Source organism: Macrotis lagotis, chromosome 3 (genome assembly GCF_037893015.1).
Source record: "Macrotis lagotis isolate mMagLag1 chromosome 3, bilby.v1.9.chrom.fasta, whole genome shotgun sequence".
NCBI lineage: Eukaryota > Metazoa > Chordata > Mammalia > Peramelemorphia > Peramelidae > Macrotis > Macrotis lagotis.
This window is the reverse complement of record NC_133660.1, coordinates 17,263,583-17,277,515: the sequence shown is the minus strand read 5'-3', so window position 1 is coordinate 17,277,515 and position 13,933 is coordinate 17,263,583. Positions and strand designations below refer to the sequence as shown.

The 13,933-nt window shown below is 44.4% G+C and overlaps 1 protein-coding gene across 3 annotated transcripts in view; it reads right to left on the bottom strand.

Annotated features, from left to right (window-relative positions):
• ZDHHC2 (zDHHC palmitoyltransferase 2) overlaps positions 1–13,933 on the bottom strand; it is a 51,948-nt gene that overhangs the window by 19,486 nt on the left and 18,529 nt on the right. For 2 of the 3 annotated variants that reach the window (XM_074228182.1, XM_074228180.1), the window contains exons 2-6: positions 13,641–13,667; positions 12,008–12,102; positions 7,845–7,965; positions 2,384–2,453; positions 1,117–1,149 (exon numbers count right to left, since the gene is read on the bottom strand). In XM_074228182.1, coding sequence (XP_074084283.1) covers positions 1,117–1,149; positions 2,384–2,453; positions 7,845–7,965; positions 12,008–12,102; positions 13,641–13,662 — 341 coding nt within the window. In that variant the 5' untranslated portion in view covers positions 13,663–13,667. The remainder of the gene's footprint in view (positions 1–1,116; positions 1,150–2,383; positions 2,454–7,844; positions 7,966–12,007; positions 12,103–13,640; positions 13,668–13,933) is intronic. The other variant, XM_074228181.1, reaches the window with a different exon arrangement.

The following is a 13,933-nucleotide window of genomic DNA, read 5'->3' as shown; positions in this document are numbered from 1 at the left end:
GGGTTGCCCTGCCTCTGGGAAATGGCTCAGGACTTAGAATGATGCCAAGCAGTGCCCTGAATTGCTACCAGAAATGAAGAATTTAAGTCTCTCAAGGGTCAAAGGAAAGACATGTGGTAATTGGTGCAGATGGCAGCAACATAGCAGAAAAGAAGGTGGGCATGTCTTATAGAAAGAACAAGGGATGGTCAACAGTCAACCTGCATGTTCCACTGACCTCCAAATGATGTTGAGAGTGGGCAGGGAAGGCTCCACATCATGGCAGATAGCTCCTCTGGAGAAATACAGAGGAGAAGTAGGCAAGGGCTGCACCCAGTGAGAAGGCATGGTTGTGCCATTGAGATGACTGTCTACATTAGTGAGTTCATGGACCCATGGCAGAGCCATCTTCTCTATGCATATGTAGACAACAGATATCTCCCAAAGGAAACCCAAACCCTTTTACTGAGTACTGTCCCTGACCAGCAGTGACATTATCAAGTGTCAACAGAAGGCAGGGCTATATCTTCATGATGGTATTAACCCTAGTTAACCCACATTGTAGTGGGGGGGGTGTATATGCGCACACATGACTTCTGGGCTCTGCTCTCTCCACTCTGCACTCCATCCTAGGAGTCTTCTTATACCTCTCTGAATTCTCTGATTTATCCTGGGCCATAAGTGTCATGAGACACTTAAAGAGTCCACTCAGTGTCACCTCTTCATGCATCCCTTATTCATATGTATCCATCTACCTCTACACCACCTCACTGCTCCTCGGGGACTGCCACCAACATCCCAACATGTGTGAAGCAGGAAGTGCTGCTAGCCAGATGTAGGAGCCTGGGAGAAAATGGGGAAGGAGGGAGATACCATGCTTAATTTGCTACTGCTCCCTCTCCACCAGGCCCTGGCTCCAAGACCAAGTAGATTTGGAGTCTCTTTCTGGAAATATGGAAGCAAAATGCACCACCAGGAATAATGATGTGCCTGAGCCCAGAGGCGCCCTCTCTGGTGATTCAACTCCAAACAATACAATTCTTCCTATACGTGACATGTCTAACTACTTAATGTATTTAACAAATTCAAATTTATATATGGAAGGAAAAAGGAGTCACAGATATGATTTGTACTTACCAAGGACAGTGGTGGTCCATTTTCAAAATACATCTAATAAAGCAAAAAACAAAACAAAACAAAACAAAAAAACAAACCCAAAACCCCCCCAACAGATGCACGGTGAAATCACAAAATCATTAAAAGGCCACATACAGACAGGCATAGATACACACACACACACACACACACACACACACACACACACACACACACACACCACATAGCACCACAGTACCTTGCATAGTCCAAGCATTGGATTTTGATGACTTGCAAAGCTACTTAAGGGTAAAAATTCTATCAAGGAGTCAGTCCTAATAGAAGCATGACCTTAAATATAGAATTGACCCTTAAAACAATAGTCCATTTCCTGAAGACACTTCCATTAAAATCATCACACCCACACACATCCATGTATGACCCACCACATCAAACAGAAATAATATAGCTTTCAGATTGGGTCCCATTTTTCTCAGAACTACCACTGCTGAGCAAAGTCAAGACAAAGGAATCTTGGCCAATGGCTTAATGGAGTTTTACCTAAATTTAGAGTTAGGGTTTTGTGAAAAGCTATTCAAGTTGAAAGCTTCAAGAGTTTTGGGGACCTCTTGAATGTCTTCCATCATGCTGAAGATGTAAAATGGATTAAAACTTGTACTTTGTTATGTCCTGGCCATGGATGGGATCATCATGGGTCACTTTTACAAGTCTTTGCTAAACTGATACTTGCTCAATTAAATTGTCTTTACAATAAGTCATTCTTTTTGTGTTTCAAGTGAAAGCTTGCATGCTAGCCTTGGGGCTTTACCTGTGGAAAAAGGTTCTGGGTGGGGATGGGGGGGATGGGGATTGCTTCATTTTATCTTTGGATGCCCAGATCCTGATACATTGCTCAGAGCACAGATCCATATTTAATCAAGGACTCTTGAGCATATATACCAACATCTAGTCCCAGCTACTACTTTAGAGATGGGGAAGTTGAGGACAGAATTGATTTTTGTCACTATAACTGAGCCCCACCATTGTGGAAAAAAAAATAAAACCTAATGTAGCCCAGGGAGTGAGTGGCCTATTGACTCTAACCAGATAGTATCTGGTCCGGAGACACAAATAGGATGAAATTTAAAAAAAAAAAGAAAAAAGGAAAAACAAGAAGCAGAGGGAAAAAAATGTAAAGACAGAAGGCCAAAGGTGACATTTAAATGGGTTAATTAGATTCTGTCTCTTTCCTTTAAAACACATGGGCCTTCTAAGGGATTAATAAAGGGAAGTATAAAAGTTGTCTTACTTATCACAGACGGAACAGTGATGGCATCGATCTGGCTTTATGAGCTGGCATCTGTCACAATATCGGATTGCTGGAACAGAAACATCGAGTTAACCTTGGATTTGGCATCCAATCAACCACACAATCAGTTAGCAAACCGTTTTCTGAAGATTTGTTTTGAAAAAGCATTCCAAATTAGCATTCTTCCAAAATCACAACTGGCTTATTTTTTAATGCTTTGGGGGAGGAAGAGGGGTTTGGGAAAGGAGAGGGAGGAGAGAAGGAGGAAGGAGAGAAAAAGAGAGAGAGGAAGAGAGGAAATCACTCATCTACTATCCTATATCAGAGACCTTGAACCTAGAAATGGGAGGGATCTTAAGAGTCCAATGCCCTCAATTTACAGATGAGGAAACTGAGTCCTAGGGAAATGAAGTAGGTCCCTTTGGGGATTGTCAGAATTAGGGTTAGAACCTTGGTCCTCTGATTGATTCCAGACCATTCCTTGTGCTACAGAATCTCCAGTGAGGAAGGCTCCCCTCAAGGATAGGACCCTACTTTGGGCATCCATGGGTTTTCTAGTAACTGGAAGTCTCTAATGGATAGTCAGTGGAATGATCAAAGCCCCCAGAAGGGATGCCAATATGTTGCCTTGCAGTCAAATAAAGAATAGAGTCTCTTCTTCCAGGTAACTGAATCATGCCTTTTTGGCTGCAGAGAGGATGTGGTCATTATTTAGGGGCCATCTTGACCTCAGGAGACATTGTGAATGGCAGGGGTTAGAACCTCATCATCTGGCTCCCAGCTGCCATGGAAAGGAATGTCTGCCTCTGATGCAAGTATGTGGACTGTTCCCAGGTAAAGGGGACACCCTGGAAGTTCCCTGTCATTCTGCAACAGCAGACTGGTGGCCAGGAACATGGCTGGAGCTGGCATCTGAGGATGTGGGTTTGAACCCTGGTTCTTCTATTCATTCACCCTGTGGGACTTTGACTAAGACCTTCCACCTTCCTGAGCCTCTATTTCTTTACCTCTAAGGTGAAAGGGCTGAACCAGGAGGTTCCCTTCCAGGTTCTATAGAATCCTTGAGTCTACCAACCCAACCCAAGAACCAGAAGGCCTCCTAGCTCACTCAACAGAGGGCACAGGGGCCTCTGCCAGAGAAGAAAGCAGCACCGTTTGCACTGTTGAGTCACAAAATCAAAATAATAGTTCTAGCTTTGAGTTCATCCTCCTTCTTCATGGGGGCTTTATACACCCCCATCATCCCTCTAGGATCAGATTGTTCTCTGAGCTAGCCAGAGGTTAAGGGTCACACAGCTAGGAGGAAACTGAGGCTGGATTTGAATCCAAGTCTTTCTCACACTAGTTTTGGAGTAGCCCCAGCTGCAACTTATCTAGAGATAAGGAAGAGGGTGGCTGTATGGGCGAGGGCCCAGCATGGGTGAGGGCCCAGCATGGGTGAAGGCCTAGCATGGGCGAGGGCCTAGCATGGCCTGCAGATAAGCACAGAGTTTTGAAGAGGGTGGCCATGGTCTGCCCACTGCATCCATGTGGAGATTCTAACCAATGGGACAATGAGGAACTGAGTGCAGCAATAACAGAGACTTTTTCCCCTTCCCATTCTGAACAGAAATATCCTTTTGTTTGTTAAGACCCCAGTGGTGGTATTGTGGTCAAGCTAAGTCTGGCTGGTCTTGGATTGCTTTTGGGGATAAGAAAGGGACTCAAGGGGGGATGTGACCAGCCCAGGGTCACCAGCTCCAGTCATTTCATTGGACTGATTGTGAATGTGTCAGTGTAGAATGGGTTCATCTGTATGTGCCAGCATGTCCAAGACCTACAATTTTGCCAAATAGATTATAGCCCATGGATAACCAAGGGAACTGCTTCATGGTACTTAAGACTAGAGGTAGAGGCTTGAAGCCACCTGGGAGAGGCCTCAGTGCCTCTGGGCAGGACTTCATCCCTTCCCATTCACCTCCAGGTGATGGCTGGGGCTCAGTAGGGATAGGAAGGAGAGGTCTTCAGGATAGGCTGGTAGCCAGTAAGCCAGTAAACACGTTGTCCTCCTAGTCTAATGGAGGAGACAACCTGCAACCTCTCCGTCCAAACAAGATAAACCCCAAAGAAAACCAGGAAAGCCCGCAGCAGGGATGAGGAGTAGGGGGCAGTGGCCTGAGAAAACGCCTGGAACCAGCAGATAAATGTCATATGTGAGGAAGAGTCAGAGTGAGGGGGCCAATCTTCCTAGGGTCAAGAGTTCTGGGAGCAAAGTGAGAGGTCAGAAGCTGGGGAAAAGGGACAGCCCTGGAGTCAAGAGGACCTGAGTTCAAATCCGGTCTCAGACAACTTAATAATTACCTAGCTGTGTGACCTTGGGCAAGTCACTTAATCCTATTGCCTTGCCAAAAAGAAAAAAAAGAAGATGCTGGGGAAAGGAGGAGGGGCAGGCAAGGATGGGCTCTGAAGGGCAAACTAAGGATTCCTACTGACTCTTGGAGGTGATGGACTTGGGCTTTTCAAAGATCCCTTTGGTGAAAGGAGGATGGACTGGGGTGGGGAGTGCCTGGGGCAGACAGATTCCCCAGTAACCATTGCAGTAGACTCTGGAGGACAGGAGGCTAAGGAGCAGCTCTTCTTCACTTAAATCCAATTTACAGACAAGATATTAGGCTCCTGATGTCAGTGATCCTCTTGGAGAAGAAAGGAGGAAGAACAATGAGTCCAAGTGTGAGGAGATGAGACAGAAGGGGGTATGTTTGAGGGATTGATGCAAAGGCAAAATCACCAGCTCTGGCAACAGCTTGGATAGGGAGGAGGGGGTGAGAGTTAATGAAGGATCTGGGAGGAATCCTAAGTTTCAAGGCTGAGAGAATGAGAAGAAGGTATCTCCTCTACACAATGAGTTCCATTTTGGACATTGGGGTTAAGATGTTTAATGGACATGCTCGAAAAGCAGTTAGGTGTGTAAGACTTGGGGGTGGGGTCAGAAGAGAGGTTAAAGCTGAATTAGTCTGAGACTCATCCTCACAAAGAAGAAAATGGAGCCCATGGGAACTGATTAGATCACCATGTGGACAGAGAAGGAGGCATATGGGGTAGCTCAGTGGTGCAGTGGATAGAGCATCAGCCCTGGAGTCAGGATGACCTGACTTCAAATCCAGCCTCAGACACTTAATAATTATCTAGCTGTGTGACCTTGGGCAAATCACTTACCCCTATTGCCTTAATAAATAAAAGGTTTTTAAAAAGAGAGAAGAGGGCCCAGGACGGAGCCAGGGAACAGCCATGGTTGAAGACATAGCCTGGATGAAGATCTGTCTTCAGCAAAGGAAACAGGGTACCAGGAATGGCCATTGGTCTGGACAATGAAGACCTTGTGAGGAACTTTGGAGAACGTTGTTTTGGGGGAATGAGGAGGTCTGGAGCCAGAAAGTAGAAAGTCAAGAGACAGAGAGGGAAGTGGAGTGCCTTCCAGCAGGCAGCCTTCTGGAGGAGAGAGAATGGATGCCAGCTTGCAAGGCAAGTTAGAGCCAGGAAGGTTTTCAACTGGATGAGGTGGACATGGGTGTGGAAAGATAGCACTTTACAAATATTATCTTATTTGAATCTCACAACCACCCTTATCTTCTTTTTACAGTTGAGGAAACTGAGGTCTAATTTGAAAGTATCTGAGGTCAGATTTGAATTGAAGTTGCTATCTTCTCTGACAATTAGCTATCAGATCAGGAGAGATGGAAGATGCATGTGAGGAGTGGGACAGGGAAGAACGGGGGCGTCTGCTCAGAAGGCAGGATAAAAGGGGGATCATGTGCATCTAGAGGGGTTTGCCTTGGCAAGGAGAATGGTTTCCTCTTCCTGAGAGACAAGGATGAAGGGGATGGTAGGGGAAAGCGTCTGATTGACAGGAATTGAGAAGAGAGAGGACAGGGAGGAGGAGGAGGAGGAGCAGAGAAGCAAAAATGACCTCTCTTTTTTCAGTGAAATAAGAAGTATCATTCTTAGGGGAGAAGGTTGTGTTTGGGGGAGCCAAGGGAGGTTTAAGGAGGATGGGAAGGCTGGGAAGAGAGGCTGTGGAGAAAGGGAGAGCCAGAGGAGAAAGAACTCAGGCCACATTTCCAGCATTCTCTTCTCCCCTCTTATTTCCAAAATGGCCTTTTCTCTTACCATTGGCTTCCATTTGGGATCAAACCAGTGAGACTGACCAGAAAAATGTGCAGGTGAAGGTGCCAGCATGCCTCAATCTATGTCCAGCCTCTGCTTCCCTCAGGCTCCCCCTGCCTGATGGTTCAGGATCCCTAGCATCCTGCTCCCTGGTCCTTGCCAGGCACAGTTACTCAGCATCACCACCTATCCTCTTCCGGCCCTGTGACCTCCCCTTTACCTGAGGCATGGCCTGAGATGAACCCAGAAACTGAAGTCTGAATTTAGTGCCAGAAGGGGCTGGGATTCAGATCTCCCTTGGGATGCTTCCCAACTATGTGACTATGGACACACCACTCACCCTGTGTGAGCCTGGGTATCCTTTTCTGTGACCTGGTAAAAATTATACTTCAAATACTTCCTTCAGAGGGTCAAATGAGGTCATTGAGGACAGGTAAAGGGTTTTCTTTGCAAACCTTGAGACATCCTCTTGAAAGGTTTCAGCTCATTCATATCATCTTCCCCCTCTCTGACTGTCCCTGCCAGTTGGTTGGAGTGCTTGGGGGGGGGGGGGGAGCTAGGAGCTAGCTATTCCTCCTCTCCCTGGGGCTCTACATACAGTAGGAGCTTTATAGCTAAACTAGAAATGTTCCCTATTGGCTCAGGAGTTCAAACAGTCACTGGGGAGAGGGTGCTAGAAGGATGGGAGGATCTAGTTCTTCTCTTCCTTTAGGAGTAGCCAAGGATAATACCCCACCCAGACTGTCTGAGGACATCAGGAATGGCTGGTGGCTGCCACAACTCTGGGCCAGCTAACAAACTGATGAAATGATCTGTCATTGGCAAAAAATAAATTCACATGAATTAAAAAGCTGGCTAAACGACTGCTCCCCCTTTCCATATGCACATGAACAAGAATTCCTGTGCATAACTATCTTTTAATAAAGTAAAATTATATAACTTTCCCATGTCAAATTAAATTTACCCTCTTGTATTGCCAACGTAGGCTGACTCACCCCCCTTCGAAAGAGCAGCCGCATCCCCCACAAACAGTGGAGGAAGATTTGATGTCAGCCTCAATGAATCAAACTGGAGCAGGCAGAATGAAAGGGAAATCAGATGTATTGGCAAGGGTGCCTATGACACTGCTTCACACATCGTGTTGGCATTCTAGCTCTAAAGACTTGATGAAATCCCCACATATTGGCACAATGTTTAATGTTGGGTTTTCCATTCATTTAGGTCGTTTAATCTGATAAATTTGAAAATGATGCTCAATGTCTAAACTTCTTCTCTTGCAAAACCTCATTTGACCCAGACCCAACCAAGGGAGGCTTACCTCCAGACATGGTCCTTGTATAGATGGGAAGATCCTTGGCAGCTCGCTTCAGGACTTCCTGATGGGTCTCCCCGCGAGGCTCGCGTTCCAGCATCTCTTTCTCTGCGTAGGACAGATGGAACTGGAAAATAATTATTAAAGGTAATGAGGATGGTCAAAGAAATGGCCACTTATCAGCTCCTACTGGTTTAGCTAAAAGGGGAAAAGAATCCTTAATTCCATTACCAATGAAATAACATTGTGTATACCGGGAAAGACCTATTCTAGCCTTCATCTGATTGTGTTTCATTTTTATTCTTAATATGGAAATGAAGATAACATTAAAAAATAAGACCTATTGAATGTTCTTTAATCTCATCATCTGGGGGCAGCTAGGTGGCGCAGCGGATAGAGCACTGGCCTTGGAGTCAGGAGTACCTGAGTTCAAATCCAGCCTCAGACACTTAATAATGACCTAGCTGTGTGACCTTGGGCAAGCCACTTAACCCTATTGACTTGCAAAAACTAAAAAAAAAAAAAAAACTGAACTGGGTCCAAGAGTTGGATAAGTCATGTTCTTGAGGGCTCCTGAATGAACCAATCCATGCTCCAGAGGCCTCAGAGACTCAGTTTCCACATCTGTAAAATGAGCTGGAGAAGGAAAGGGGCAACCATTTCAGTATCTTTGCCAAGAAAAGCTCAGGGGGGGGGTCAAGGAGAATCATACATGATTGAAACAAGTCAAGTCTTAGATGGATGCTCCAGAGTCAGATAGTAAAAGGGTAGAAAACATCCAGGGCTTCCTGCACAAGGGCCTCAAACCAAAAAAGGATCACTCCTACAAATTCCACTCTTACCTTGTCAAGAGGGGTAAAGGAAGGCCTTTTCAATGAATATAAACAAAATGTAATTTGCTTCCAACTACTGCTTTAGGATGATGATGTAGTTTTTCAATATCTAGTATGTTTACTCTTTTTCCTTGCCTTCTAAATGGCTTTCTTTTAATTAAAAATTACAAGTCTACTGATTCATTTTCTGGAAAAATGGGGGGGTATCAGCTGGGTGGCACAGTGGATTGAACACCAGCTCTGTAGTCAGGAGGACCTGAGTTCAAATCCAGCCTCAGACACTTACTAATTACCTAACTATGTGACCTTGGGCAAGTCATTTAACCCCATTGCTTTAAATAAATTTTTAAAAATAGTTGAAAAATGGTTAGGGAAACTTAACCTAAGAACAAGAGCACCACAGTCCTAGAGCTGGACTGGATCTCTGGGTCTACTGAGTCCAGCCCTCCCTCATTTGACAGAGAGGGGAAACTGAGGCCCAGGGAAACTTAGGAAGGGTAACAATACTAAGTGACAGGGGAAGGATTAAAAAATAGGTGTCCCCCATGTCCAGAGCTAGGGCTCTACAGGTGCTTCAATGCCCTGGTCAACAAAACTCTCTCAGATGTTTTTCTTTTTTGTTCTCCACAATGCCTAATCTTGTTGAGAGTAGGCTTTCCAAATGCCTTTGGGACATGACCTCTTAATGAGATTGTGTTCTTTTCTCCACTTTCCAGAATCATCTCATGCCCAAGGGAGAAAAAAAGTTACAAAAGAAAAAGATATTACTTGAAATTATGATAAAAACAAATGGACCCTGTGTAGAGCTGGTTCTCTGGACTGGGACCTTTGGCATCTGGTCTATCCAGAGCTATTCTTTTTCTTGAATGGGGGCAACTTTAATCCTATCATTATGAGATATCTCTAGGAACAAAGAATTCTTCTACCTACCAGCTCTCCTAAGGTCAACAACTTATTTCCAACCATGAGGAGGACTTCACAAATTTCCTTCTTCCTATCTCAAAGGGTATCTGTCTACAGCTTAGCCTCTATTCCCAGTCAGGCCACTCACAAGTGGGGATCATCTCTACTTGACTTTCACCTTGTCGCTCCTTAGGGCCCAAGACAGTGTTAGAGTCAGCTTGGAAAATTGCCAGTGTCTTCTTGAGAAATGGAATCCGAAGAACCATCCAAACAAGAACAAAGGATCCAAGAGTTGAAAGGGCTCTCAGAAGCCTCCCACCCAACTCTTAGCTGACTATGAATCTCCTCTATGAAATCCCCTATGAGAGAAGTGGAGGGGATGGAAAAACCGAGACAGTAATAAAATCCTATTCATAGTCATCCAGCTGTGCATTTTAAAATCTCCAAAGTATCCTAGATTCATCATCTTTTAACCTCCATTTCCAAAATGTTGCCAAGGCCTGCTGATCTCACTTCTGCAGCCAGCATCTCTCAGATATGCTCCCTTCTCTCTTCTGACACTACTACCTTCCTGGTACAGACCCTCATCACCCCCCACCTGAATTATTGTGTAGTAGAGACAGAAAAATATGTTCTATAGTTTATCTGTTCTCTGTGTACTGACCATGTCTTTTACATTAACACTAAACCTCATCCCACTGTCCAAGGGATCCAGAAGAGAAAGAACTTTTTTTTTTTTTTTTAGGTTTTTTGCAAGGCAGTGGGGTTAAGTGGCTTGCCCAAGGCCACACAGCTAGGTAATTATTAAGTGTCTGAGGCAGGATTTTAACTCAGGTACTCCTGACTCCAGGGCCAGTGCTCTATCCACTACACCACCTAGCCACCACAAGAAAAAAGAACTTTCAGTAAAGTACCTTGTCCTTCCCAGGCAAGGATTAGGTAAATCCCTGCTGCCAGACACAAGAAGAGACCCTATCAACAAAACAAAGGATCCCTACCTTAGCCTAAAAGGATTAAGTCTTAGAGCTACCACCCCTTATCTACATATCCCTCATTTACCTCTTCTCTGCCTCAGAATTATTGTCCCCCAAAATGTGTGTTTAAATTAGATCATCTTCCTGTTCCATTAAAAGCTCACCTCTCTTCAGTAGAGTTGCTTGTCTTTCCGGAGGAAGCCAGCCCATTCTTGTGAGTGTGATTCCCCCAGATAAAATCTCATATGCCTATAACTTTCCTTACCATTTATCCTCTCATAGTAACTGCTGTTGCTGATCTTTCTCTCCCCCTAGCTTCTGCAACACTTAAAGCTTTTTTTGTCCCTAAATCCTCCTGGGTCTGAGTTTTTTAAGTGAATTCTTTCACTTTTGTTCAAACCCCTGAAACCTTGAATCAGGCCCCACATTTTTTCAGAAATAATTGCAATTCTATTTGAGGTCTCTGCTTGCCTCCAGTCCATCTTTTCATTCAGCCACTAAAATGATTTTCCTAAAACACAGGTCAATAAACTCCAGTGACTTCCTCTTTTAGTTTTTTCCCTATTTGTCTTGAATAGAATTTCTTTGTAGATATTTGTTTGCATGTTGACTTTCCCATTAGACTGAAGCTCCTAGAAGGCAGAGAAGGACTTTGACTTCTTTTTGTATTCCCAACACTTAGCACTGTGTCTTTGTACATAGTAGGCACTAAATAAATGTTGATTGAATTGAATCCCATTTTGGGGTGGCTCAAATGTTAGGAAATATTTACGGAGCTCAAATCTAGCTTAGTTTCCTGGGGGATCTACTCCCCAAATGCTGCTGGCTCTGCCTTCTGGAGCGTCTCTCCTCCCCATGCAGACCCTACAATGCCTTCACCCCATTCTCATATGGAGTCTTCTCCAGCCACCAAACCCTCCTGGGGTCCTTTGGATGGATGTGCTCCAGATTTTTATCCTTTCTTTCATGGAATACCCAGATTGGACCTCTTCATGTGGTACTGATCTAAGTTCCAGTCGGATCATCTCTTCCCTCATTTCCCAAATCTTTTGCTAAGACATTGATCCTAGCCATGGGATTCCCCATCCTCTCCTGGAGAACCTGATTTTTCTGAGCCCATATCAAAGTGTCCATTCATCCTCTTTGAGTCAATTCCCTTCAGAGGCAGCATGTCCTATTTCAATAAGGAAGGTAGGAAATTATTATCGGCTACTTCCTAGGTATCAGATACAAACATCTCATTTGGCATTCACAACAATCCTGGGAGGGCTGTTATTGTTGGTCTTATTTTTACAGATAAGGAAACTGAGGCTAACAGGTTAAGTGACTTGCTCAGAGTCACTCAGCTAGTCAGTGCTTGGGCTGAATTTGAACTCAGATTTCCCAGGCCCAACAGCCTACTCTGTCCCTGGTTGCACATGAAGGTAAACTATTCAGATGTCTTCAAACTTTAACTTACTTCTTTTGAAGGATTCATTGGCAGCGTGAAGATGGTTTTCCAGTAAGACCAGACAAACATCGCAAAGAGCAAGTGATATACTATAAGACACACAACTGAAAGGAGAGAATCACATAACTCAAAGGTGTATCACAGCAATTTTGTTAGTTTAAAAATCTGTTAATAGTTCCTTAGGAGAAATGATCAACTTTTATTAATGCAGGTTGATCCATTAACCAATAGCTCTTATAGTTCCACCCAAAGGCACATATGTGCTGGTGATGCCCACCGAGTGTGATCCAAAGCATGCCCATATTTCCAAATACTCCCTTTGGTTCCTATGGATGCACCATCCAAGGAAACAACATGAAACCAGCCACAAAAGGGGAGAGGGTTTTTTTTACATTGTGGAAATAATTTCTTTCCCAGTGTGGCAGAAAAGGCGATATGGTTTTTGCAATGGACACAGCCAAGCTGAGTGACTTTCATTAGCCAGCTGACCATCGGACTTTGATTCTGGACCTATCACATGCCAGGTCCTGAGGGATCCGCTGAATATCCAGAGACAGGTAGGGGGACATTACACAGAATCACATAAGAAACATGCTCAGAAGAGACACACGGCTACTGAGAACAGAAATTCTCTGGGCAGGAGCAGCCTTGTAGCTGGTCCTCTGGCTAACAGTCACAGCTTTTCTAGTGGCCTTCCATTGTTCTCTAGGGCTGTCCATTCAAAGCCTGAGCCTCTGTGAACACTGGGCCATAGGGCCCTATATTGGGACAATGAACAAGGAAAACAATGAGGAAACCAACCTTCCACAAAATTCAGTCATTCATAAATATGGTGCAGATCTTGAGCCACCCAATCCAATAAAATCAGGTAAAATGATTTTGTTTAAAATGTTAAGTGATAGGGGCAGCTAGGTGGCACAGTGGATAGAGCACCGGCCCTGGAGTCAGGAGTACCTGAGTTCAAGTCCAGCCTCAGACATTTAATAATTACCTAGCTGTGTGGCCTTGGGCAAGTCACTTAACCCCATTGCCTTGCAAAAATAAAATAAAATAAAAAAATGTTAAGTGATAAGAGTGGTTTTCAAATTTAGCTAAAGGAGAATTAATGCTAAAATGTGGTCAAAGGGCAACATTAGTCTAACAAACCAGCAGTGGCCACAGCAAGGGCTAAGATCTTTGAGGAAGAGGGCTGGTTCTGTTACTTTATCCTTGTGGGAAACTCCCAGAGGAGGATATTCCCTCTCAGGATGCAGATTGGGCTCCTTCTACACATTTTTCTTAAAGTGATTTGCCAGGCAGTCAGTAGGAATCAGAGGCAAATGGACCCAGGTCTGTGACCCTTTAATCCTTAACAGCAGGTAAGGGGCAGTCCACTTGGGGGCCAATAATATCTCCAAGGAGAGGCTAGTCTGACAGCTGCTCACACCTTGAAGCCTTGGACCCCTTTCTTGACCCAGCCTGCATACCTTGGCAATAGTGGGACAATGCATTATCTTGGAGTCTGAAAGTAAGGTCTCCTGCTGGCTGGGGAGACCAGAAGGCCCATCATGACTTCATGTCTAAGCAGTTTTGGGTTTGATTTAGTAAGGATGGGGAGATTTTGATGCGATCTATATTTAAGGTCACTTAAGAAAACATTTACCTTGTTCTCCAATATTTTCCATTGACACTGTAGGAAAGAAAAACAGAACAATGTTGGCCATGAGTATTAGGCAGCATTTATTGATTATACTACTATTTAATTTTTAAGAACCAGAAAGAATTCCAGGTCAAGGACCACAAAGACAATTAGACAGGACTGTGACAAACCATTCCAGCCCAAAGAAACTATTTGGTTCAAAACACAGCCAGAAGAGGTCATCCCATCCAACATTAAGCAATCCCAGGAGAAGACAAATCCCTAAAAAGTATCTCAATGTCATTCTGGAAGAGAGG